The 26,554-nt window shown below is 47.5% G+C and overlaps 1 protein-coding gene across 3 annotated transcripts in view; it reads left to right on the top strand.

The window, feature by feature from the left end:
• The window catches only part of ABHD1 (abhydrolase domain containing 1), a 91,701-nt gene extending 86,095 nt beyond the window's left edge, over positions 1–5,606 (top strand). For all 3 annotated transcript variants that reach the window (XM_069605514.1, XM_069605511.1, XM_069605513.1), the window contains one exon: positions 5,141–5,606. In XM_069605514.1, the coding sequence (XP_069461615.1) occupies positions 5,141–5,406 (266 nt within the window). In that variant the 3' untranslated portion in view covers positions 5,407–5,606. The remainder of the gene's footprint in view (positions 1–5,140) is intronic.
• Positions 5,607–26,554: the final 20,948 nt, after the last annotated feature.

Genomic DNA, 26,554 nt, shown 5'->3' with positions numbered 1-26,554 from the left:
TCAAACCCTTGTGACCATACTGTGGCGTTAAGCACCCGTTCTAAGGACTTGAATGGGTGGTAATGGACTTGCGGCCCAAGTTAAAGGCCTGAGCGAAGCAAGGGCTTTTAACGAGGGCCCCGGGCCATCATCTCCTGTTCCAGCCCTTGGAACGGGTGCTTAATGCCATTAGCACCTGTCCCATGGGCTGGGATGAGGCTAATTAAAAGTATTTTCTTCCCATGAATGGGTCGCTGCGCGACGTCCCATTCATGGAAAGACAAGACTGTTCCAAGATGGCCACCATGGAAAGGGAAGTAGGCCTCTGTATGGAGGCAAGCAAGGGCAGTGGCAAGGAGCGTCAGCAGGGGCAGCGGCGAAGAGGTAAGTGGGGAGGGGGGAACAGAGGGTGGGGGAAGATGGTGGCCAGTGAAACTGGCCATCAGGTGGCTTAGAACGCGAGCTGAGATCACCGGTTTCAGCCTGCATTCCAAGCCATCTGATTGGCTGGCTCCCCCAGACTTGTTATTGGATAGTTGAAGTGTAATTTTGTTTCATTCGGTTCTTGGCGTTTAATTGGTGGAGCACCTGTGGCCATCATGGGGTAGCCAATGACAGTGTGAGGTGCGGCTAGTGTAGCAACAGTTGTATATTTTACATCCTGGTCTCGTAGGAATGAAATGCTGGCAACATCGTACCATTCTTCCCCCTCCAGCTGTGTCAACCGGCAGCATACTGCAACGTCTGATTGGAAACGTGTGACCTGTTCCTTTCTTTCTCATGGCTGATGTGCATGACTTCATATTCTGTGCTCTGAGCACGTTCTACTTCCATATGATCAAGTGCTATTCTAGCTTAAAACATTACTATATTTTGTTAAGGGGTCCTAATTGGTGCACACCCTTCATGATGTCTTTGTGGTCAATGTAGACTCTCCGAGCCTTTTATGTATTTAGTTCTACCTTGGCGGGAAGCTGATCTTCCATTATGTGTTTCCAATTTTAGGAGGATATTTTCCTACAGGGTCGATGTGGCCATTCTCTCTGACTGACTTTGGCTCAGACCTGTCTCTGCAAGGGGTCTGATTCTCAACAGGACTGTTGTTAGAATGTATTTATAAACTCTGGCCTGATGGACAGAAGCTTGGGAGGACACCATTGTAAAATGAACAGGGGATTCTTCTGGGAAGATAGCAGACCAATTCACGGTAGCTTGGAGAGCAGTCCAGGCTAGGTCTCAGGCAGAGTGACGATGATCAGAGATCCACAATGAGCACACGAAGTGAAACGCCAAGAATTACCATTAGACAGAAGTATAGCACAATATACAATGTATTGGGGGCCCAAGAATCAACACAAATGAATAAAGAAAAGCACTAGCAAAAATACCACAAAAGCAACACTATGTAAAGTATATACATTCACTTGAGTCAGTGCGATAGATAAAACTAATAAGTCCACGAAGGGAAAAGGGTGAATAATCTTTAGAGCACAGACAAACTTCACAGATGACAATCCTAACTTTGAAGTTCGGCCCTATGATGAATGGAGCATTGTTCTCGATGAACACGTAAAAGCTTCGGTCATGTGTAAAAAGTCACAACGTACCTTTTTAGGGAGTTGGAAAAGGTTAGAGTAAGAATTCTGAAGGGGTGAAACAAGTTCTAAGAGATAGGAATGGATCTGCTGTGATGAACAAAGCTATTTCCAACTTTCAGAGAACTTTAGGAAGCAGAGGCTTCCCAAGCCAAAGAGAAGACCACAAGTGATCCTCTTTGTAAAAGCATATTCATGAACAACGGCCACTGGTAAGTGACTTCACTACTCGCCTTCCTGAGGTCGGTTTTGGTCCAAACATGGCAGGTCTGGAAGGGGTCGTCGAAGGTTGGACTTCCGCCCTTGGTTCGGCTTCTATGTGCACAGGGGCTGCATGTTCGGATGTAGGTCTGGTATGGAACAGGAGCTGTAAATCTTGATTCGGTTGATGAAGAAAGAAAACCCTGATGCAGCTGGTCTCAGGGCACAGGAAGGAATGCAGGAAATTCACCTTCAGCGACTATAACACAGTGGCGCAGCGGCTCTCAACTCTTGCGATCTTACCAAACCTTTTATCCTGTGGCTCAAAAGGGCTGGGATGACGAAATTCAGTTGAAGTGTGCTTTGCAGGGAGAGCTAGGAATCCCCAAAGTCTCAAGCCAAAACTTGACCCAGCGACCCACTCCTGCACAGTAACCCAGGTTAGCGCTGGACAGTCCACTGGCTGGCCCTGGGACACTTCCGAACAGGCTCTTTTGCAGGGCAACCAGAAGGTGTTGAGTGATTAGTCCCACCACTCCAAAGGTTTGAAGCACTTTCGCAGGTGTTCTGAGATCGAGCGCAAAGCAGGGCTCCACCGGGACAACAATGGGATTCGGGTGCCAACATTCTTCTGCGTGTCTCAGGATCAAACTTCTAGATACTTGGCCAAATGATAAAATGGCCAAACGACCTCATGGCACGGCCATGACTTATGCTAGCCACAGTCATGAGCCAAATGCGGTAAGCACGGTATGGCTCGGTAAAAAGTTGTAAAAATACAAATAAAAGTTACTGCCTGTTCCTAGGCACACTGTACAATCACCACAAAATCCTTAGAGGGTTTCTAGGGCCAGAAAACACATAGACCCCATTGCGCGGTACAGTAATGTTATTTGCTCCATGATAAACTGCTACCAAAAGTGGCATCAAAGTCGAAAGATTAAGACAAACAAAGTTTTTCAGTACTGACAGCGCCTGAAGGATTTGTCAGTTTCCCCATAGCAATGAGCGAAAGCTCAGTGAATTGCAGCTGAAGGCTGTGCTCCATTGTAGAAAGCCAGGTCTGGATACTGTAACACAAGCACAATGTTTGGGGGGGCGAGGGGGTGTCCATAGATATGGAAGGAAAGTTGCATTTAGAGAATCTTTCCTAACGGCTGTCACATTGTCTTGGTTATTTTTTTAGGAACATGGGCAGAACTTCTATTTGCTATGTTTCACTTGCTGAATGTGTGGGATGGATTAAACTTTCTCCTCCGCAGCCAATCACGCGGGAGAGGCAAACAGTGGCTTTCTAACCCTTCCCCTACAGACCCTGCTTTCCTTAGCAACCTTAGACTAGGTCATGCTTCCTTGTACTTTTGGCTGGGCAAGGGCTTCACCTCATACTCCTGACCAATCGCGGCACGACTTTACACTGTGCTCAAGGCTGCCTGCCTTGCCGTTGCATTCCTTTGCAAGGGCCTAAACTGCCTGGCTTTGCTGTGAAAGACAATTTCTAATGTTCTGATGCCTGTTATTCGAAGGGCTTAGGCCTTGTCTTCACTCTTGAGGCCTACTAAAGTTCAAGCACCTATAGGGTGTTTGAGTGCACGCATATATGTATAGCTGTATCACGTGTCAAATTTTCCTTTACTGCTTGTGTCCGTCTGTGTCTGTGCGTGCGCGTGCGGTTAGGCCCTAATGTCTGTCCCTAAATTATTCTGTCATCTTCATTACTTGCATGGCTTTGCTTATCTGTGTATGTTTTCTCTCCATATCAGTTTGTTTGCTGGTTGATATCCTTCTTGTGTTACATTGAGAACAATCCCTACTACTGGCACATTAAGTTCCTTTCATGGCCTAAATTTATTGCAGCATGCTTGTTTAATAAATGGTTGTTCTGGCTTCTACCGTGCTTCTTGTCTTGCGTGCCTAGTTGCTTACATCTATCCATATGTGCATGTCACATTGACCTTTGGCGAATATTTGTTGGTTCATGATGTCTTCCATATTTTGGCACATCTATACCTCCAGTGTACGTGGCTGGTGCGTTTCCATTTTGATCTCTCAGTGAAGGGGTATGGTAGGAATGACAGGGTAATTTGCGTGTAGCCTGTACCTTTGGCCTTTGATGTGTGTCCTGACTCGTGCTTCATGGGTTTTCTTAGTTTATATTTCCTCTGGGATGTAGGACTCCATCCCAGCATTGTGTTTTACCCCCAGAAAGACCATTGCAGGTCTCTGTTATCGTCTTCTATGAAGTTAGGTTGTTCAAGATTTCAGAGATCCTTCAATAAGTGCTAGCATAATACTCGTATGAACCCAGCGATTCAGTGATCATGACTCTCCATTGTAGAGGCATATGGAATTTGCGCAAATTAGCAGAATTCGTAATTTGTTCCATCAACTCTGGTAGTGGGTTTCATATCTGAGCATTTCACTCCAGTGTGGTTTAAACCCGGTTAGCACGGTTGAGGGAGACGAACTATAAACAAACATTTGATGGGTGGAAGGGTAGGAATGAATCTTAACCATTGGCATTGCTCTAGGAAACCTTCCAAGCTATTTTTTGTTGTTGTATCCCCATTGCACAAGCGGACCAGCCATATGCAAATCAGTCTTCAGCCTGTCAAAAAATGGGAGCAGCCCAGCTTGGAACACCAGTCCAAATTGCCTCTGCATGGAAACAAAAGCAACCCCAAATGTGCTGGCCTTCCTGGGCCTCATCTACTGTAGCTAGAGGCAGCTTCCTTCAGTAAGGCACAGCAAGCAAGGGACCCATGCCCGGGCATACCCTCTCTCACGTAGGGAGAGAAACTATAACCAAATAATGTGATGCATTGTAGGTTATGAAGTCATCTTAACCATTGCCATTGCTCTGGGCAACCTTCCAAGCTGTTGTTTTTGTTGTGCTCTCCTCTGCACAAGGGGACCAGCCATATGCAAATGAGTGTTTGTTATGCCACCAATGGGAGCAGATCCAGTCTGAATCACTAGCCATGCATGCAAACAAAAGCAACTTCAGACATGTGTTGGCCTTGTTGGGCCTAATCAGTGAGTTGAAGCTTTGTTCCCTATGACACACTGAGGAAGGGACCCATGGCTGGAAATATTCTCTCTCCCTTATGTATACAAACTAGAACCAAAATATGTGATGCATTGAAGGTTATGAATTAATCGCAACCATTAAAATTCCTCTGGGCAGCCTTCCGACACCATTGGTTTTTTAGCCCGTCTTTGCTCTTGGTTATAACACATTTAAGGACCAGTGCATGACTGGGTCTTGCTCCAGGGATTTGGCTGAGCATTTGCCTTTGGTGATTCAAAGTGATGAGGGTTGCACTCTTCCAGTATCTAAGTCCTTCTTTTATTTCTCGTTGCAGCGATCCCGTTGGATGTCGCCCAGACCATCCCCAACATGGCTCTGCTGGTGACCATGCATGGAGGACACATCGGCTTCTTGGAAGGCCTCTTCCCGCGGCATGAGAATTACATGGACCGGGTGTACCGGCAGTTCATTGGTGCTGCTTTTGAACACCCGGAAGAACTGGGTGAAATCTGCAGCTCTGGGGACCGCTGGAAGACGGCAACATTGATGGAGGGCATGGGGCTACAGGTCTTACCTCGTCTGAACCCAAGCACTGAATAAGCACTTAAATAGCCCATATGGACAGAAGCCTGGTTCAGTGAACCGCTAATATAATTTAATATTAGAATTTTTTGATTTTTTAAAAAATGTCTGTGCCTACTAGGCAGTGTCGTACAAAAGGGCTGCGCGCCTCACAGAGCACACACCTTTTTGCCAAGCTGGCGGTGCACTTTATAATCTTATAAATGTATTGAACTATAGCATGATCGTAGTATTGGCCCTACAAATTCCTGTATTGGTGTGTGGGGTTGATGCCAGGAAGCCATGTTGGAGGTTTAAAGGTCCCCATCTCCGTTTTATGAAACCAGTAAGCCGCTATAGCATGGCTCAAATTTTTATAGCCGAGGGTGGACTCATGGTTTAGTCTTGCATGATTGAGTGTAGGAGCAAGGGATTTTCAAGCAAGGCAGAGTGCGCACTCATTAGTAACTCTAGAGGTGGCCCCGCGATAGACTTTCTTTGTAGGGATTCACTTTACTTGCATATTAGACTCAGTCAAAACTTGTTTTTGGAGCAATGTCAGCCATGGGTTGTAAAACCAATACTACAAATGAGTGGATATTCTAATTACCTGGGAACTAGCCAGAAAGGAATCCAGTTTCACATGTTGGTCTTGCAGATGGGTGGCTCCCAAGCTATTCATAGATTAATTGTATGCTAAAAATGATTAGGGCAGTACCACTGTTGCAGTACAGACCAATGCCATACTTGCCTGGCACCCTATGGGGTGGGGGGGGGGGGGGTGGTGGTGGTGGTGGTGGTGGTGGGGGGGGGGGGTGGTGGTGGTGTGTGTGTGTGTGTGTGTGTATGTATATATATGTATATATATATACACATATACGTACACACACAAGCACATTTCTTTTTCCCCCATTGCGTCATTGGGAAAAACCACACATTTTGGCACTCCCCCTTTTACCTTAGTCACCACCACCACCACCCTGATGCAAACTTTGCAGAATCAATCTGCTGGGGTCATATACTTCTTTTGCAAAGTTTCTCGAGGATTCATCCGGAAGGGGCAAAGTTAGAAGCCACCCAAAAGGTGCTCTTCCTATGGTTTGAGCAGCTTGACCATAACTGCAGGGCTCCTACCGCAGACCCTGTAATAGTAGGGTAGTCTATTTGATCCAAGTCACACATTCATGTGCCACCACCCTGCACTGCTAAGACTAACACCCAGAACATCAAAGATGACATCAATTCTGATGAAAAGTCCCTACAAGCGCTGGTCGAAGTGTATGAAAAGAAGTAGCCGAACTCTGGCCCCACTCCCAACAAACCCCATCACCACACCCCTTCCCACGCGCCAAACAAACCCCCAGACACATGCACCTGCTGTTTAAGGGAATGTTCAGTGCAGTGCAAGTTTCAACTTCTTCCTACACTTTTATTTTAAAATGAAACCATTCCGGAACGTTTTTTTTATTTTAAATAAAAGTATAGGAACAGTAATAGTTAATGAACAGAAAGTAGAGGAGCACTGCTCCTAACCGCTTCGACCACTGCCTTCAAGGGGTTCTGTTTAGATTGTTGCCAGCAACATATGAAGGGTGATCGGGAGGTTTCTCTTGAACGATGGTCCTCATTATGACTCCGGCGGTAGCCGTGCCGTTAGAAACGGCACGGCTGTCGCTGAAGCCATTTAATTTTAGGCACCCGGCAATGGCGACTTACCAGGGCAATACAACTCTTTGCCAGGCGCCGGAAAAATTACTACCCATTCGAGTCCCATTGGACTCAATGGGGAGGACGGTAGCACCGGCACCATTCATGAATGGTGCCAGTGTTATCGTCAAGGTCTGCGAGCGGGTGCCGTTCTGCCCGCCAGGTCAGAGGCCATGGTGAGTTATCCGTATTTGGGCTGTGCTACATAAGCAGAGGATGTAAAAGCGAAGATGGCCGTCTGAGATACAATTAAGCGGATTGCAATATGCTGATCCGTTTTGTCTCCAGTAACGATACACTAACCTGTGTATGCTCCACACCTCATCCACTAAGATGCATTAGTACACAGAGGTGCTCCACTCCACACAAAAGGATATGAGGGTCTCCACTTACAAGCCCATGGGAAATGTTTCCATTTGGGCACCCAACTTTCCACTTTGACTTTGCAGAACCCTTGAAACATGCTCTTGGGATGACCCCATCAGGCAAGCAGGTCCAGGTTGTCGCTCGTTAAACTTAAATGACCTAGTCTGTACGCTTTGTCATTTGTATATGCTTGCATAATAGCCCAAATAAGGTTGCTGATACATTTCCACATTGCAACCGCGTGGATTGCATCCATCCGATATACGAATACAGTTAAGATACCATCTGAAGATCTGCTGCATAGAGTATCAGCCACAGGAACCCAAAACGACCCGCTTTGAAGTAGTATGAGAACATGGCAAGCTATTCAGCGACTGCTTTGAAAAGCTATTTATTCCTAATTTTGTTATCCTTTATATTTCGCGCTCTGAAACAGTTGTCCCGCTCTGAAACAGTTGTCACGCTCTGAAACAGTTGTCCCCCCCCCCCTCTGAAACACTTGTGTATGAGTGCGATACAAACAGAATATTACATCATATATTTGGAAAGCATGCGCTTTAAATCAAAAGCATAAATTGGGACACATTGAAGACAACCTGACATAGGGCACTGGGGTCGTTTTCAAAATTGGGTTTACAAGGTAGTGGTCACATTGTGTATTTATGATCGCACAGGGAAATGTGAAAATAATTATGCAAATACAGATTCTCATATAAAATCCCTTTCACAACGTAAAGTGGTAAACCCAGCTGAATAGTCGCTGTAAATGGATTGACATTTATAACCCAGTGCGTTCTTTATGCGTGATTGGCGTGTTTTTAATGAGAAAGGGGTGGTCTTCATTGAGTTAGGAGAACGAGCTAACGAGCAATCTCACAGATCAGAAGACCCTTTTCTCAAATGGAGCAAAGATGTATGCTTTCCAGCTCATTTGCATACCCACAATGCATTGCATTTCTCACTGGTTCAGAGCTGGAGGTGAACCTTCATGCATGGGTGCTGCCTGGTGCTGACATGTGAGCTATACAATGGTCAGATCAGAATGATAGACGGCTGCACATTTTTCTCCCCACAAGTTTTTAATCAAGAAGCCTAACCTGTTGAACCCATTTATTTGGATTTGGTCACCCCGCCGGAGATGAACGAGTGTTCCTGATGGAAATGACCATGTTCTTCTGTCGTCCCTTGTGACATGAACCGTCCCAATGTGCGGCAGGGAAATTCCCTTCCAACCTGGATATTTCCACAAAATATGGGACGGTCCATCACAGTAACTCTGATATGCAGAGAAATACCTGCATGAGCAAACCCAGAAACTAGGAGTTCCCCAAGAGGAAAGCCATCCTGATGCCTCCAAACTCCCCGTAGAGAGTGGGAGTAGAAAGCTATAAAGTATCTCCCTCTAATCCCTTATCTCGCGCTCTCTGTATCACACCAGGGTTATCCTTCTGTCCTGAACTGAAGTACCTGCATGAGCAAGCCCAGAAAGAAGGAGTTCCCCAAGAGGAAAGCCATCCTGATGCCTCCAAACTCCCAGTAGAGAGTGGGAGTAGAAAGCTATAAAGTATGTCCCTCGGATCCCTTATCTCGTGCTCTCTGTATCACACCAGGGTTATCCTTCTGTCCTGAACCGAAGTACCTGCATGAGCAGGTCCAGAAAGAAGGAGTTCCCCAAGAGGAAAGCCATCCTGATGCCTCCAAACTCCCAGTAGACAGTGGGAGTAGAAAGCTATAAAGTATGTCCCTCGGATCCCTTATCTCGTGCTCTCTGTATCACACCAGGGTTATCCTTATGTCCTGAACCGAAGTACCTGCATGAGCAGGCCCAGAAAGAAGGAGTCCCCCAAGAGGAAAGCCATCCTGATGCCTCCAAACTCCCAGTAGAGAGTGGGAGTAGAAAGCTATAAAGTATGTCCCTCTGATCCCTTATCTCGTGCTCTCTGTATCACACCTGTTCTGAAACCTAGCTTGCAGTGAAAGGTTAATCTTCAGTAGCAGCTAACCAAACAATGCAGAGGATCATGTTTGTCAGCAGCCGGCTGTCCTCATGTATGACCATTTCAAGAGATTCATTGTGGCCGTGTGAAGCTCTGTGATCAGTTATATGGAATGCCATGAAGGATTTACCACTTACCCAATGAATGGCTGTCCCCTGGTAGACTTCAGAGACCTCAGTGAGGGGATATGCCGCACTGCCCTGGTGTAGGAAATATCCAATGCGCACAAAGCAGCACTTGGCGTCATTGAACGCAGTCTAGAACCACTCTGCCACAGTTGTTTGCACTTTTAATTCTTGTCTACAGTCGTTGTATCCGTCTTTTCAGACCACTGAGCAGATTTGCAAAGCCATAAAGGCAAACCCAATAATACATTAAATACAAAATCCGTCTGTGTGTTTGTGTCAGCGGACATCGATATGGAGCTCTCAGTGGAAAAGTCAAGATGGAGTGTCAGTGTTGTGGGTCATGCAAGTGGCCCCAGCAGAAGTGTTAAAAGCCAGCTGGGTCGTTCTTAAGATTTGTGTGCTACCTAATTTGCACATTTAGGGACATCACAGAATGAGTCTTTGATACTGAGAACTTGCCAAGAGACTGACTTTTTGATGTCCAGTATGTGAATTGTCACCGTTTGATTCTTTGTATATTCATTTATATGGCGCTCGGAACCCTGAGGTATCTGGGCGTATAACAAGTTACAGGTTGCAGACATTTATAGCAGGTCAAATAATTATTTACATCCCAGGCGAGCAATTATAGCCTGGGGCGGGCTGTTATTGTGGAATAATGACCCATGCCCAAGTGAATCCGAGAGGCAGAAGTTGGGCGGAGGGGGGGGGAATCATTATCCCAAGCAATATTGTGTCCCCGCCTGAGTCTATAAGGCTATTGGCACATATTGGTAAAAGTGTTCTAGGGTTTGGAGTTGTTTAATAGTAAGTACATGTTTAAAAACTAAAACCACATTTAATTTTCTAATAGATAAAGAACAATGTTGTCTTTATAAGATGAGCATTTTAATCATAAACTTGGCTGAACTGTTTTAGCATGGTCCGGCATAAGGTGTAATATACATGTGAATGGTTTTGTTACACAAAAGTGAATACATTGTCCATGTGTTCGCCACCACTTTGGTGCATTAAACTGGATGTTGACTGTAGCAGTGAAGAAAAGCTCTTGTTTAAAGAAATCTTGCTGGAGCATTGTATTTCATGGTGGAACATTTCATTGCTGTTTCTTGAGTGCAGACAAATGCTTTCTCTTGTTCCTATGTCTGAATGTTTGAAATGCAGGCAATACCAGTAGTTATTAAACTATTCTGTTTGGCGAGGTGGTCTAGAATGGCTTCCATGGCCTGATATTATGTAGAGGACAATGTAATGAGTGAGGTTCTTTGGAGTAGTGGACAGTGCACCCTAAATCCCTTTGAGGGACTTACAATGTAGGCAGCAAATGCACAGTGAAATACAATGATTTGCAAGGCATCACACATTTTGGTGAAGTGGTGAAGCCAGAATTTGAGACCAGTCTACAACTCGGAATGTGTTCTGCTGCAGGTTTCGAGGACATCGGGGCAGAGCTTGGATCTGGGGCGCAGTGCAAATTGCCTCTACTGCAGGATTGAAGTATAGTATGATGGAAGCAGAGCCCGTTTACCGGGGAAGTCTTGAGGCAGTGAAAGTAAAACATTTAGCAGGCCAACAAATATCTTCACAGGACCTGGGGAAACAACCTCTCTGGCCTCCAGGCTACCGACCCCTCTTCCCACATCCCTGGGGAGGGGAATCAGCAGGGCTCACTAGCACTCTCCTCCGTTTCCCTATTCCACCCCAGGTTTGGCTTTCAACCGTGGGCTATTATAATTTGTGTACCTTTTAAGTAATCTCTATAAAAAACAAAGTACTCGTACAAATATATTAATCCTTATGATATGTCTAAAAAAGGATTGATTGTAGCATTAGTTTTAACTCATCTTGAATGCCAAGACTGCAAAACCAGAATGCAATGCAGTGAGGGCTACAAAAAGGCCTGTCGATCTTGTAAATGTAGTTTCAAGACTTGATTACCCACAACAAAAGATAATGTGTGATTATTTTTCATTGTTTGACAGGGGCATTCTCCTATATGCTGCGAGGAAAATGTGACATTCTACCCACACAAAAACAATCTTTTTGGCATGTCAAATAAGCACCCCAGAAAATAATGGAATTAGTTTAAGGTTTTTTTTGTGGGACGTATTTGATGGTCTTAATAAGGCACAGATTTGGGTAGCTAACTGGTGCTTTGTGTTTGCTGTCAGGAAATGAAGGCCTCTCTGTTCTTATTACTGAAGCATTACAATTCAAGGCTTTGTCCTAAACAATGGTTACTCAAATGAAGCATCACTTATAACTAGCTTCCAAAACAAAGATAGTGAGAAGTAAAATATATGTAAGGCCCCAATGAAACTTTCTGTGTAGTGCCTGCTTGGCCGGTGGGGGTGGGGAGGGAAGGAGAGGCCTGTGACTCTAGAGCCTCCCACAAATTTGTGAGGTGACAGTACGGGCTCGCTAGAGCCACACGCCTGAAAGTAGTACAGCCGTTCTAGAATATGGTCTCCTTATTAGTTGGTATACAGATGGCAACTAGTGATTGTGGGATCCCATGAGGGTGGGGCCCTTGGCAACAGCACAGTCTGCCCATACCTAAGGCTAGCCCTGAAGGCCGGGCTCTACAAATGCTTCCCTGGAGCTCTGAACCTGCCCAAACTCCAGGTAAGAACCGGTGGGGTGCAGGTACAATTGTTTGCTATGGGCTACATTGAACGAGGAGTGGCAAACGAAATGTGGTAAAATGTAGTGTGCCAAAATACACCCTCCTCTAGGGTGTCAGTTTAAAATAAAAAAACAACTGAAGAACATACAGTCGAGTGTACTTCCAATACAGAACCACAAAGGGAAAACCAACTATGTTCTGACTCTGACTCTAAAAAAAAAGTAGCTGAGAGAATTCTGAACATGAAGGTGCCCTTTTCAACTCTTCCCCTACTTTGAACCCGTCTCCCAATGATCTCATCCCATCATTATTTAAAATACCCTTTTGTTTATTAAGTGGTTTTACGGACAGCTTTGTCACACAGTTCAACACTCGGTCTTTTCTTGTACCTCGAAAAGCTACCACGCACTGGTTCTAGCTCCCTGGGTGTAGTTTAACTATGTACTGTAACTAAGTCACTGACGAGAGGAAAGGTGACGAGTCTCTAAAGACTGTTGGGACCAGAGATCACTACCCAATGCTAAATACAGTCCTGGTACAATGGGATGATTCCGCCAAGTCCTCCAACTCATTCCAGGGACTGGTGTCTGGCCTAGGTAACACAGTCCCCCGCAAAGTAGCTCCCTTTCCATGGAGACCTGTGTGGTTTATGGCATGATCTACGAGTCTGTGTAGAGAACCTCCTAACACATTTATGGCCAGTGTAGTGAGCCACACGCAAACCCCAATAAGGGTTAGACTGAATGATGAAGAAATCCATTAAGGAAAAGCTGACCAGAGAGGAGACTATGCTGTATTACGGCTGGTGGCCATCATGACAAGGCCGCCTGACTCCAAAATGGCGGGTGCCTCCATTCAAAGTTCCGGCCAGCGGACTCACGGGCCACCTTACAGGCTTCCACCAACTAGCAGTGGCACCTGGGTTGAAGGTGGGAGCCCAAACACGAGGGGAATCAGATGTTCAGTGCCACAATCAACTGGCAAGCACAGATATTAAGAAATAGGTTCATATTTGCTCATGGTGTGATAGTTCGCAGATGCAAGGAGGAAGGAGTGGGACACCAAAAAGGAGAAGGGGAGAGAGGCAGAGAAATGAAGACACTTGGAGAGAGGTGGGAAAAAGGGAAAGGACTAACTGAAGGAAAATTGAGGGGAGGAAGAGGCTGGGGAGGAAAGAAGAGAACACCAAAGGGAAAGCAGTAGACAAGATAAAGGAGTGGTAAAAGAGCAAGATAAGGATAAAAAGATAAAAGGCGTGTATCTGAACCTTGTCTCCCTGTGACTCCCTCTTGTGCTTAGACTACTCTGAAGGATGTGGCGTCCGCTATGGGTTTTGTGGCAGAACCAAACAAACCTCTTTTTTCCATGGAGGAGTGACTCCAGACCAGGACTCCTACTAGGCAGGGGCTCTGAAAGCCCTTTAAGCTAAGGGGGATGCTTTAGTACTTTGGGGGTTCCTCCAGTCAGCACTAAGAGTTTGATGCCTTGCCTGCATCCGATGACCACAGGGCAGCACGGCAGAGGTGCCTGAAAGCAGAGCATCCAATTGTGTTCTGCATGTCACCTATCAAGAAAGACCACCATATCAAAGAAAGAGGTGTTCTGAAGCACCAGACACTCAGTCACAGTCTGACCTCACCATTTTTGTACATCGCTTACCCAAGAATGAATCTGTTCAATTCTCTCTCGGGAGGAGCAGCACAGGCCGTTCTACTGTACACATCTGTATTAATCCCTGAAATAAGGAGAAACTGAAGGCAAGATCCATCCTGTGGTGTGTTAATCCCCCTTGCACTTACAGTACACTTAGTGATCATGCCTACTAAATTATGTCTCAAACAGCACTACACAAAAATATTATCCATAATCTAGAATCAATAATATATAGATCAACATGTTTCTTTCTCATAAGTGTTTAATGAAATCCATCAGGAGATAGTTTGTTACAAATCATAAATGCATCTGGTGTGTAAAGCTGCTACAATTTTAGAATGGGCTTTTCATTCCAGCCTGTGCTGCAATATTAACATAAAAATTATGTGTGTAACATGAATCTACTGTTATGGGATACCTTTCTGCTTACCTCCCACAACCTGGCAATCCAGCTTGATTTCCAGCTGCTTGTACTTAAGACAGGAACTAGCTGTCCTTGTACCCAACTATCGAAAACTAGGTTGGACCCAAAAGGTGAGGGTATGTGCCAAAAATCACTAGATGAAAGCAACGGATCGCCACACGCTATTATCATTCATCGCCACAGGTTATTTACTTGCTCATTGTGAGTACATGGAAAAAATAATTACATTTTGACACTTCTAGCTCTGAATCCTTTCTTGCGAATGCATAAAAATGCTTTATGACAAAAAGTGGTGCAGTCCATTCTCTTCTCGCCAATACATGTTTCAACGTGCACACGTTCTGCTTCCCCCCACCCAGCTGGTCTTCCTCAGGGTTGTATGGTGTAATCAACCCATTCCCCTTTAAAATTCAATTAATAGCAACCACTCTGGAAAAATAAAAAGATGAAAGGAAAAAATCACTTTCTCCAGCATGGGGTCTGGCATGGATTCACATGCTCATGAATATTCCCTGTCATCAGGCTGGGAATCCTCGGTAAAGAAAAAAAACTGTTTCAGTTTCACTTCTGAACTATCTTTCTCCTAACAACCAATCACTGGTCTCTGGGTAATACTGCCCCCAGCCAATGACTGCCCTCTACCTAAGCCCCTCCTCTGGCATCCATCTTCAGATTTTTACGGCACATTCAAGTGTTGGGAGTCCTCGTGCTGTAGCTCTCGAGCTTCTACTGCATTTTGCACTTTTTCTCTAAAAAGAGTTTTACTCTATTTTTTCGGTCAATCAATTCTGAAGCTCCATCGATCCAACTTCCGACTAACGGAGACCCTTTTTCAGATTATTCAGCGCCCCTCAAAGGTGACTTCCATTGCATTTATTCTTGGAGGATTCGAGAAGCTTCTTCAAGGCCTACACTGTGTGGACATGGCTGAGGAGAAGAAGCGCCTCTTTTTAAGGTTCGCCCCGGCTGCAACCTACAGAATGTGTTTTCGGACAATGGACATTCCCTGTGCCTTTACTGCCTGCACTCGGACCCGACGCACGTGGAGGATGACTGTGCGTATTGTTCAGAGAGGGTGTCCTGCACGATGAACGATCGGCGCAGACGTCTCAACGAGTGGCTGCAGGCCAAGGCCCCTGCTCCGGGTGAGTCCCGGCAGCATGCCTCCCCTGGCCAGAACAAGAAAGCTGAGCGGTCTTCTAAGACCTTTGAGGGCCCCCCTCCCTCGTGGGCCCAACATAAGGCTAAGCACCGCAAGTCCACTGTCACCGTTGCAATGGGCTCCCCGATGGCCAGGGCAAGTACAGCATCTCCAGCACCTTTGACCATGAGCAAATGCTCGGGATCGTCAAAGAAGAGGAAGTCGGACCATCCGGTTAAGCTCTTGAAGAAGAAGACAGGCCCTATGGAGAAGGCCAAGGGGGAGCAGGGCTCAGACCCTCCCCCTAAAATGAAGGCATTGGGCTCGACTAAGGTCGTGAAGGCCCAGACGCATCTGGCAAAGGCCCAACCTTCCATCGAAGGAGTGGTGGCATCCCTTGCGAAGGCTGCCAAGGCCGATCCGCAGGGCACCGCCCTGAAGGCAAGAGTATCCCTGCCTGCCAGGAGGGAGTCCTCTTTTGAACCCATCGAGAAGACACCGCAGAAGATGATGCCTATCATTTCTCAGAAACCGTCGCCCTTGGTCGCAAAGAAGGAAGGGGGAACGGTAGGATATCTACTCGGAGGAGGAGCTCACCAACCTCCAGGCCGCCCAGGAAGAACGGTACGTCGAGAGCAGGTCCTACGGGAAGGATCCTGACGAGGGCGCCGACGAGGAGACCTATGAGGAGCAGCAGGGTGTTGAGGTCTTGGTAGGCCAGCCTAAGCCACAGACACCTTCTCTGCCACCACCACAGCCTCCTCAGCAACCATCTCATCAACCGCCGGGGGATATCTCGGTGGACATCCTCACTGCTCTGCGTACCTTATGCTCGGAGATCCGGATGAGGGTGCCTCTTGCGCCAACGGCACCTCCCACGGTGCCGGGACACTCGGGAGAACCTCCAGCCAAGAAGAGGAGAGTTCACCCTCTGCCTCCTTGCAATCCCCCGCCTCCCTCTCCTCCCCCGAGGGATGATACGGATCCGGACACAGCGACGACGAGCATGGACGACGACGGCGGATTGGGGGGGGGATCTCCCGTCCCTGCCTCCCAGGTCGTCGCCACCCGACAAAATTGGCTTTTTCTACGCCATGATCTCCAGGGCATCGGAGCTGTTCCAGCTGGTCCCTGAAGAGAAGAAGAAAGAGGGATTCCTATACCAGCACTGCGAGGCAAAGAGGAAGACCATAATTTCGATTCCGCTTTTGGATGACATTTGGGACGAGGGGCTGTCCCTCACGAAGAACCCTTCCTCGGCGGTCCCAATCGTCACCGGACTCTGTCGTTTCAACGGCAGCCAAGAAGAAATCTTTGGGCTCCTCATCTTTGGCAGCCTTCCCCCTCCTCCCCCCGGACAGTGAGGGGAAGAAGCTAGATGCCATGGGACGAAGAGTTATCACATCAGCAGCGACTACCATCAAGGCCGCCAACGCCCTTGCTATTGTGGCACGTTACGACAGGGAGCTTTGGTTCAAGATCGCTCCCCTCCTGGACTTTCTTCCTGATGACAAGAGGGCGGAAGTGTTGGAAATCCTGCAGGAAGGCGAGGTGGCATCGGACCACGCCATCACAGTGGCCATGGATATAGCCAACACAGGGTTCTGCCAAATGGGCAACAGCGTTTACCTTCGCCGGCGGGGATGGCTGAGAGCCACGAACTTTCGCCAGAATGTTCAGTCGCAGGTGTTGGACATGCACTTTGACGGGGACAATTTGTTCGGGAAGACCGTGGACGAGTCTCTTCAGGCCATCAAGGCAGACACTGAGACGGCTCGTGCCTTCGGCACGCTTCAACAACGACGGCCGTCCTTTCGGACTTCCGGGGGAAAATCGCAAGTCTCTTCCAAGGGATTCGGTGGAGGTACTTCGTCCTACCGTCAACCGTCCCGTTCGTCGGCCCAGGAGACCTACAGGGTCGCACCAAATCTGCATGTGAGACCATCTCCACCGACCGTTGGGGGCTGGACACACTCTGGAGTTCCAACTGAAGTTCCCTGTATACCACCAGTGGCCAGGCAGGAAAACCAGGTCCCTCAGCTTCTGCTGGAGGTGCGGGCCATGCTACGAAAGGGTGCGATAGAGCTCGTCCCAAAGAGGCTCCCGGGCCCCACAGTGTACTCTCGTTACTTCCTTGTCAAGAAGAAGGCGGTTGGAGGCCCATCCTAGACCTCCGCCGCCTAAACGGGTACATCAAGTCTCAAAAGTTTCGGATGGGGACTCTTCAGCACGTGCTAGGACAGCTGGAAGAGGGGGATTTTCTATCGTCACTGTACTTGGAAGATGCCTATTTTCACATCCCCATACACAAGGGCCACCGCAAGTTGCTGCGCTTCATGGTTCAAGGGCAACATTACCAGTTGAAGGCCCTTCCCATCGGATTGAAGTCAGCGCCAAGGGTTTTCACTAAGTACCTGGCGCGCGGCTGCGTCTACGAGGGATCCACGTCTACGCTTACCTGGACGACTGGCTCATCCGAGCAAGCTCGAAGGACGTCGCCGTCAAGCACACATCGAGGACCGTCCAACTCCTGACGGATCTGGGGGTCTCGGTGAACTATGCAAAGTCCTGCTTGTTGCCATTGCAGGAGGTGCTGTTCCTGGGGTCACGACTCGACACAGTGTCCTGCCTGGCATCTCCGTCGGAGGAGAGGATAGTGGCCATCTTGGGCAAAGTACAAAGGCTGTTGACCCTGAAGCTTGCAAGGGTGAGGTCCACCAAGTCCCTGCTCGGCATGATGTTGTCATGCATCTACCTCATTGGGCTGTGCAGGCTACAGATGCGTCCACTGCAGTAGTTCCTCGATGCACGTTGGATTCAAGTGTCGGGAAGCTTCGAGGACAAGATCACTCTCGACGAGAGTTTCTGTTGAGCGATACGGTGGTGGGCAGTGCACGCACATCTGTCTGCATGAGCGGATTTCCAGATCCCACCTTATCAGGAGATGATCACGACGGACGATTCCCTGGAAGGATGGGGAGCGAACACCGGAAGTCTTCACGCAAGAGGCCTGTGGCTGCCGGAGGAGAAGACGTTGCACATCAATGTATTGGAGCTGCGGGCAGTGTTTTGGGCCCTCAAGTCCTTCCTTCCGTCCCTCAAGGGCAAAGTGGTACGGCTCTTCACGGACAACACCACCACAATGTTCTACATCAGGAAGCAGGGGGCACAAGATCCCCGGCGCTAACCAAAGAGGCACAGGACCTATGGCACTGAGCCGTTGCCCAGGGGATGTTACTCATCCCGTTTAATCTGGCAGGAGTGAAAAACACTGTCGCTGACTCAGCAGGGAGCTGCGCTCTTGCCTCGAATGGGAGCTTCGGCAGGACCAAGTGGATCTTCTGTTCCGACGATGGGGCAATCGCCAGATCGACCTGTTTGCGACAGCGACGAACACCAAGTGCCAGAGGTTCGCCAGCAGGTTTCCCCAGCCGGGGAGTATGGGGGACGCATTCTCATTCCCCTGGGACGGCCTGTTTCTGTATGAATTCCCTCCGTTGCCGTTGCTTCTTCGACTAGTCAATCAACTCAGGTGGTCCCAGTACATGATGATCCTCGTCGCACCGGCGTGGCCGAGACAGATATGGTACCCTGACCTTCTGGACATGTCTGCGTCCCCTCCAGTCAAGCTTCCGGCGGACGCAGATCTTCTCGCCAGGGAATGAGGTGCGATTCTGCACCACAAACCAAGATCGCTGAACTTGAAGGCCTGGCTCCTGCAGCACTAGAGTTTGGGGGCTACGATCTCCCAGCGGATTGTAAGGAAGTGCTTGCCAAGGCCAGAGCTTCGTCTACTCTCAAATACTACGGGCACAAGTGGAAGAGGTTCGCCGTTTGGTGCTGTGCTCAGAAGCTTGACCCGCTACGAGTCACTTCTCCGCAGGTGCTTCCGTATTTATTGTCGTTGGCCAAGGCAGGACTGGCCCATGCGTCGATCAAGGTTCATCTGGCAGCTATCTCCCGTTACACCAGAGCACCAGGTCGATCATCCTTATGGTTGCATCGATTGGTCAAGGAGTTTGTCAAGGGACTGTTCCGTTCATTCCCCCGGTGAAGGCTGCGGCCTCGGCATGGCTACTCAATGTGGTGCTGACTAGGCTCATGGGACCGCCATTCGAACCTATGCATTTGGCTCCGCTGAAGTATCTGTCGTGGAAGACAGCATTCCTTGTGGCCATCACCTGCGCACGACGAGTGGGAGATTCAGGCTCTGTCCTGTTAGCCACCTTACTTGACTTTTCACGACACAAGGGTAGTGCTGCAGACACACCCATCCTTCATGCCGAAGGTGCCGTCAGACTTTCATCTAAACGAGCCCATGGTGTTACCTGTTTTTTCTGACGCCTTCGTCGCCGGCTGAAAGGACTTTGCACTCGCTGGATGTGGCTAGAGCGCTGATGTTCTATGTGGACCGCACAAAGAGTTTCCGGAGGATGTTGCAACTGTTTGTGAATTTTGGCCCTGTGAATCATGGGAAGGCCCTTTCCAAGGCTTCCATTTCGAGGTGGCTCTCCGGCTGCATCACCCATTGTCACTGGTTGGCGAACTAACCGTTGCCTGGCGGGACTGTGGTGGGTCTGACCATCCAAGAGGTAGTCTAATGTGTCCCAAAAAGGCACAGAGATTTAAGGCTAAACGCCATGCCTCTGACTCTGAGTAGATTGCTCAAAAGCAGCCATCCCAGAGATTCCTTCAGCCTCTTTTGTAGTGGGAGAACAAAGTCCCAAAAAGGAAGTAGAGATTCCATGTAATACCCAGCAGTACATCCAGTCCATCTGTGTAGATGCCAATGCAACTACCTGGATATGGGACACTGCTGCAAGTATCACTGTTGTAGACAGTACTTTCTTGGGGTCAGGGGTTCCAGAAAATAGACGACTGAAATAAACTAAGGGGATCTAGTGGTCCCCTTCTGATTTTCCCTGTAGTTGATGTCCAGATAGCTGACAAGAAATTAGTTCTTCCTGTCGGTGTGGAAGAAGTTGTCCCTGGCAGAGTGCTACTGGGGAATGACTTGGAAGAGAGAGGTATCTTTAGAGGTACAGGAGCTGTGAGGTTAAACGCCTCTCCTTCGGTGGGTCAGATTGTCAAGGGGCCAACCACTAGGCATGAAAAGCTGCCCAGATCCAAGAGGAAAACAGCTTAGTTCTTCCCCTAGACTGCCTGTCAAGAAGCCTGTAACCCAACCTACTCCCACCCGAGAGGTGGAAAGAATTCCAGAGGGGCCTAGCGTCTCCCTTTGTGGAGACCAATCTGGAACATTAGGACCCTCTACTGAGGGTCCTGTTGAAAAGCCCATTTTAGGTTCAGGTGAAGAAACCCCCCTGAGGGTCTTTTGGAACATACACCATCTTTTTAGGGGGTAGGCTGGTGGCACTTAATATTTCGTTTTTTAGCAGCTAATAATGAGTCTTTTTTCATTCCTACTCAGCCATTTTGTTTGTGAAAATATACACATAGCATAGACTGAGAATGCAGATTAGATGCTACCAGGAAGGTGCACATAGCATAGACAATAGATGCAGATTAGATGCTGCCAGGGAGGTGCACATAGTATAGACTGAGAATGCAGATTAGATGCTACCAGGAAGGTGCACATAGCATAGACAATAGATGCAGATTAGATGCTGCCAGGGAGGTGCACATAGCATAAACCGAGGATGCAGATGAGATGCTGCCAGGGAGGTGCACATAGCATAGACAATAGATGCAGATGAGATGCTGCCAGGGAGGTGCACATAGTATAGACTGAAGATGCAGATGAGATGCTGCCAGGGAGGTGCACATAGCATAGACCGAGGATGCAGATGAGATGCTGCCAGGAAGGTGCACATAGCATAGACCATGGATGCAAATTAGATGCTACCTGGAAGGTGCACATAGCATAAACCGTGGATGCAAATGAGATGCTGCCAGGAAGGTACACATAGCAGATCTTGGATACAGATTAAATGCTACAGGACGGTTCACAAAGTGTAGACAGAGGATGCAGAATAGATGCTGCCAGCAAGACGCACATAGCATAGACCAAGAATGCAGATTAAATGCTGCAAGGAAGGCACACATAGCATAGACATAGTATGCAGAAGAGATGCTGCCAGGGAGGTGCACATAGCATAGAACGTGGATGCAGATGAGATGCAGCCAGGAAGGTGGACATAGCATAGACCGAGGATGCAGATGAGATGCTGCAGGGAGGTGCACATAGCATAGAACATGGATGCAGATGAGATGCTGCCAGGAAGGTGCACATAGCATAGACAGAGGATGCAGATTAGATTCTGCCACAAAGGTATACATATCCAAAGCGGGCCATTGTTTTTAATTGATGTCCAATGTATAAGTTAAGAAAAAACCAAACCAACATATTAGAATTTGGACGAGTCAAACCTATGTCCGGATGGACTATAGTTTCAGGGAAATGGAGGTATGACTCCAAATGGTCTATTTGGCAGTGGGTATATATAGTTTGTTTTGCTCCCTATCGGGGTGAAGGTGCTATTATATTACTATCCCTTAGTAATTAGATTTACAAATCTTTTATTAAATCACAATATTTCACATAATATTGATATCAATTCATATTGCATACATCTAAATAAAAACCTATACAAAAATTCCAGATTATAATTAATGAATTTAATCACCTAAAAACATCTATTAAAGTGCTGAAGTGACTCTACGATTTCCTGTGTATATACTGTTTATCTATTGACTATAGATCAGCTAGCTTCAACTGAATATCTGACTCAATATTATTTTATTGGTCCATCTTTCGCTCTACATGTTTCTGTTCTTGTGTCCTTAATTGGTGAATATTCTTCAGGTGCTTTTTCTGTGGGTCACTTTCGATATGTTCGAGTTCCACAACAAAAAAAAGACTATTCCCATTTTGTCAAGCCAAATGTCACCTGTATGTTCCTGAGTGTTCTCTATGCTCCCAGGATACCCACCTCATCTCGATCCCTTGCTTTAGGCTTTGATGCTGGCCATTTTACGTGACTGCAGCCAAACTATGGAATGCTTTGTCACAGGTACTATTTCCTGTGTATATACTGTTTATCTATTGACTATAGATCAGCTAGCTTCAACTGAATATCAGAGTCAATATTATTTTATTGGTCCATCTCTCGCTCTACATGTTTCTGTTCTTGTGTCCTTAATTGGTAAACATTCTTCAGGAGCTTTTTCTGTGGGTCACTATCGATATGTTAGGTTTCCACAACAAAAAACAACTATTCCCATTTTGTCAAGCCAAATGTCACCTGCATGTTCCTGAGTGTTCTCTATGCTCCCAGGATACCGACCTCATCTCCATCCCATGCTTTAGGCTTTCGATGCTGGCTATTTTACGTGACTGCAGCCAAACTATGGAATGCTTTGTCACAGGCACTTAGGGATATCGATTATCATTTGTTTCGACGTTCCCTAAAAACCTTCCTATTTTTGATAGTTTTAGTCTGCAGACCTACCTGTTGTGTTCTAGCGCCAAGATGCCTATGGATCCACCATGCGCTTTGCAAGTTTATATAACATATTTTGAACTGATCTGGCATATGTACAGAGATCTCTGCAACAAGTGCATAACACTCCAAGCTATCTCCTGAACCATCGTGACAACCAAACGTATCAATATGCATTTAAGCTTTGGTTATTTTACAGGATCAATATATTGCCCAAAGAAAGGTGAAAATGCTACATAAGTTGGGCTAACGTTCACAATATGGAGCCCAATCCCCTGCACCCCCACCTCTAACTGCACGGTATTCTATCACTAATCCTACACCAGATAAAAAAACAAGTTGCTTACCTTGCCACAGAATCCTCATCTGTTGAAATATTTCCCAGTACAGACTGGACGCTTAACATTTTCATCACCCCCATGGGGTGACGTGACATAACACTCTCTTTCACAAATGCCAAGGAAGAGAAGATCTGCCATGTTAGGTTACAAGCCGTCTTGGTTGTGGGGAGGATCGCAGAGGAATACTGTATTAATCAGAAGTCAATTAACACTGTCATAGTAGATACTTTCCTGCCCGAGTGCCCTTATCTTGAAAGACCCAAAGCAATAGCAGACCGAGAAGAATGTGAGGCACCAGGATAGGAACAAAAACCTGAAAGCAAGCAGCCTGCCCAGCCAAGGATTCTAATGGCTGCAATAATGCCCAAGTTTCCAAGCGACATGGATCTAACACTAGGGCCCTACCTGAGAGCCACGGTAGTTGCTGGCCTCCAAATAGAATGAACCCAAAGGGGACTATTTATAAGCAAGCCTATAGGATGTTTTAACACACAGCACTATCAAACGGGGACCAGTTTGTTTGGTGATCGCCTTACAGTCCCTTGGACCAGCAAAACCAATGTCCAGCAGATCATGAATCCTCAAGTCTTTAGTCCTAGAAGAAGGGGTCTGCAACCCTTGGCTCGCTAGATGTTTTGAACTAGAACTTCCCTCATCCCTATGCAGCAGAGTGAGGATCATTTGAGTAGTGGTCCAAATCATCTGGAGAACCTCAGCTTGCATGAAGATAGAAGCTAAGAATCATTATGGTCCATTGCCTGGCAGCACCGCTCATCTTGGACTCATGGGAAGTAAGTTGATTCATCTTTCGTAAGAAGTTAAAACGACTAAACGAGACATGACTTGGGCCAGGAAAATTGACCAATCCTTCATGATCGTTTCCTCAGAAGAAATAAGAATAAGCGCACAACATTTGCAGTAGTCTCAAGCAAATGGAGCAGGCATCAAAAACATTAACCCAAGATTAAAGTGCCAGGATGGGACAGCAAAGAAGCTTGCGGAGGGTAAGGCTGGGTTTTGACATTTTTTAAATCTCCCTCAATTTGAAATGCAGAAATACAATGAATATTAGTTTATGCTCCATATTCCGAAGGAATGTGTACTGGTGTGACAGCTGGTTTCAAGATTGCCAGGGTATGGGCTGGGCCTGGGGCATACGGGGCAAAGTGCCTTGTAGTGTGATCAAAGCAGACCCAACGGAACAGCCATGACCACAAAATCAGCAGGGCTCAAGACCTAAAATAACACATGGGTCGACTCATTGATATATATATAGGAAGAAAGCACATCTTAAAGTGAAAACTGCACATTTAATTAAATTGGCCCTTTTCAATAGAAGTGCACAAGACAAATAAGCGTTGGCCATTCAAAAAATTAATCATCACCACCTGAAAAATAACCTAAGAGAGAAGACTTTCCTATAATGTTGCCAGCAAACTATAAAAAGTTTTAAACCCAACAATCTATATAGAAATATTCCCTGCAAAGCAAAATCCCAAATATTAGACATGCTTTGATGACACTTTCATGTGGTCTTGTGGGGGTCCCTGCCCTGGGAATGTGAAGATTTGGCTCAAATTCCAGTGGGTAAACACACGAGCAAGCAAACCTTTTCTTTTATAATACTGACCTCAAAAAACCCAAGGGGGGTGGCATCTGCCCTGTAGAAAAAGTGACGGATGCTGTCTTCTCAAGTATACCCTCAACTTATGCCTACAAAAATCAGCACAGGGCCAGGGAAAAGAGCCTCCCCAGTCTCCAGGCCAGAAATCTCTCTTCCCACATCCCTAGCTCATGAGCATGACTGGCATGCCCTCTCCTCCTTTCCCTACCCATCTAGTTCATGATCATGACTGGCATGCCCTCTCCTCCTTTCCCTACCCATCTTTTCCAGGCCAGCAATCTCTCTTCCCACACCCCTAGCTAATGACTGGCATGCCCTCTCCTCCTTTACCTACCCATATTCTCCAGTCCAGCAATCTCTCTTCCCACACCCCTAGCTCATGATCACGATTGGCATGCCCTCTCCTCCTTTCCCTACCCATCTTCTCCAGTCTCCAGGCCAGCAATCTCTCTTCCCACACCCCTAGCTCATGATCATGACTGACATGCCCTCTACTCCTTTCCCTACCCATCCTCTATAGTCTCCAGGCCAGCGATCTCCCTTCCCACACCCCTAGCTAATGAATGGTATGCCCTCTCCTCCTTTCCCTCCCCCTCACCTCCAGGCCAGCAATCTCTCTTCTCACATCCCTACCTAATGATCATGATTGGCATGCCCTCTCCTCCTTTCCCTACCCATCTTCTCCAGGCCAGCAATCTCTCTTCCCACACCCCTAGCTCATGATCATGACTGACATGCCCTCTCCTCCTTTCCCTACCCATCTTCTCCAGTCTCCAGGCCAGCGATCTCCCTTCCCACACCCCTAGCTCATGATCATGACTGACATGCCCTCTCCTCCTTTCCCTACCCATCTTCTCCAGGCCAGCAATCTCTCTTCCCACACCCCTAGCTCATGATCATGACTGACATGCCCTCTCCTCCTTTCCCTACCCATCTTCTCCAGTCTCCAGGCCAGCGATCTCCCTTCCCACACCCCTAGCTCATGATCATGACTGACATGCCCTCTACTCCTTTCCCTACCCATCCTCTCCAGTCCAGCAATCTCCCTTCCCACACCCCTAGCTAATGACTGGTATGCCCTCCCCTCCTTTGCCTCCCCCTCACCTCCAGGCCAGCAATGTCTCTTCTCACATCCCTACCTAATGATCATGATTGGCATGCCCTCTCCTCCTTTCCCTACCCATCTTCTCCAGTCTCCAGGCCAGCAATCTCTCTTCCCACACCCCTAGCTCATGATCATGACTGACATGCCCTCTACTCCTTTCCCTACCCATCCTCTATAGTCTCCAGGCCAGCGATCTCCCTTCCCACACCCCTAGCTAATGAATGGTATGCCCTCTCCTCCTTTCCCTCCCCCTCACCTCCAGGCCAGCAATCTCTCTTCTCACATCCCTACCTAATGATCATGATTGGCATGCCCTCTCCTCCTTTCCCTACCCATCTTCTCCAGGCCAGCAATCTCTCTTCCCACACCCCTAGCTCATGATCATGACTGACATGCCCTCTCCTCCTTTCCCTACCCATCTTCTCCAGTCTCCAGGCCAGCGATCTCCCTTCCCACACCCCTAGCTCATGATCATGACTGACATGCCCTCTCCTCCTTTCCCTACCCATCTTCTCCAGGCCAGCAATCTCTCTTCCCACACCCCTAGCTCATGATCATGACTGACATGCCCTCTCCTCCTTTCCCTACCCATCTTCTCCAGTCTCCAGGCCA

This window comes from Ambystoma mexicanum, chromosome 4p (assembly GCF_040938575.1).
Source record: "Ambystoma mexicanum isolate Mex_15411 chromosome 4p, UKY_AmexF1_1, whole genome shotgun sequence".
In the NCBI taxonomy this organism is placed as follows: Eukaryota; Metazoa; Chordata; class Amphibia; order Caudata; family Ambystomatidae; genus Ambystoma; species Ambystoma mexicanum.
Note: the sequence above shows the minus strand (reverse complement) of the source record. Positions and strands in the feature narration are given on the sequence as shown.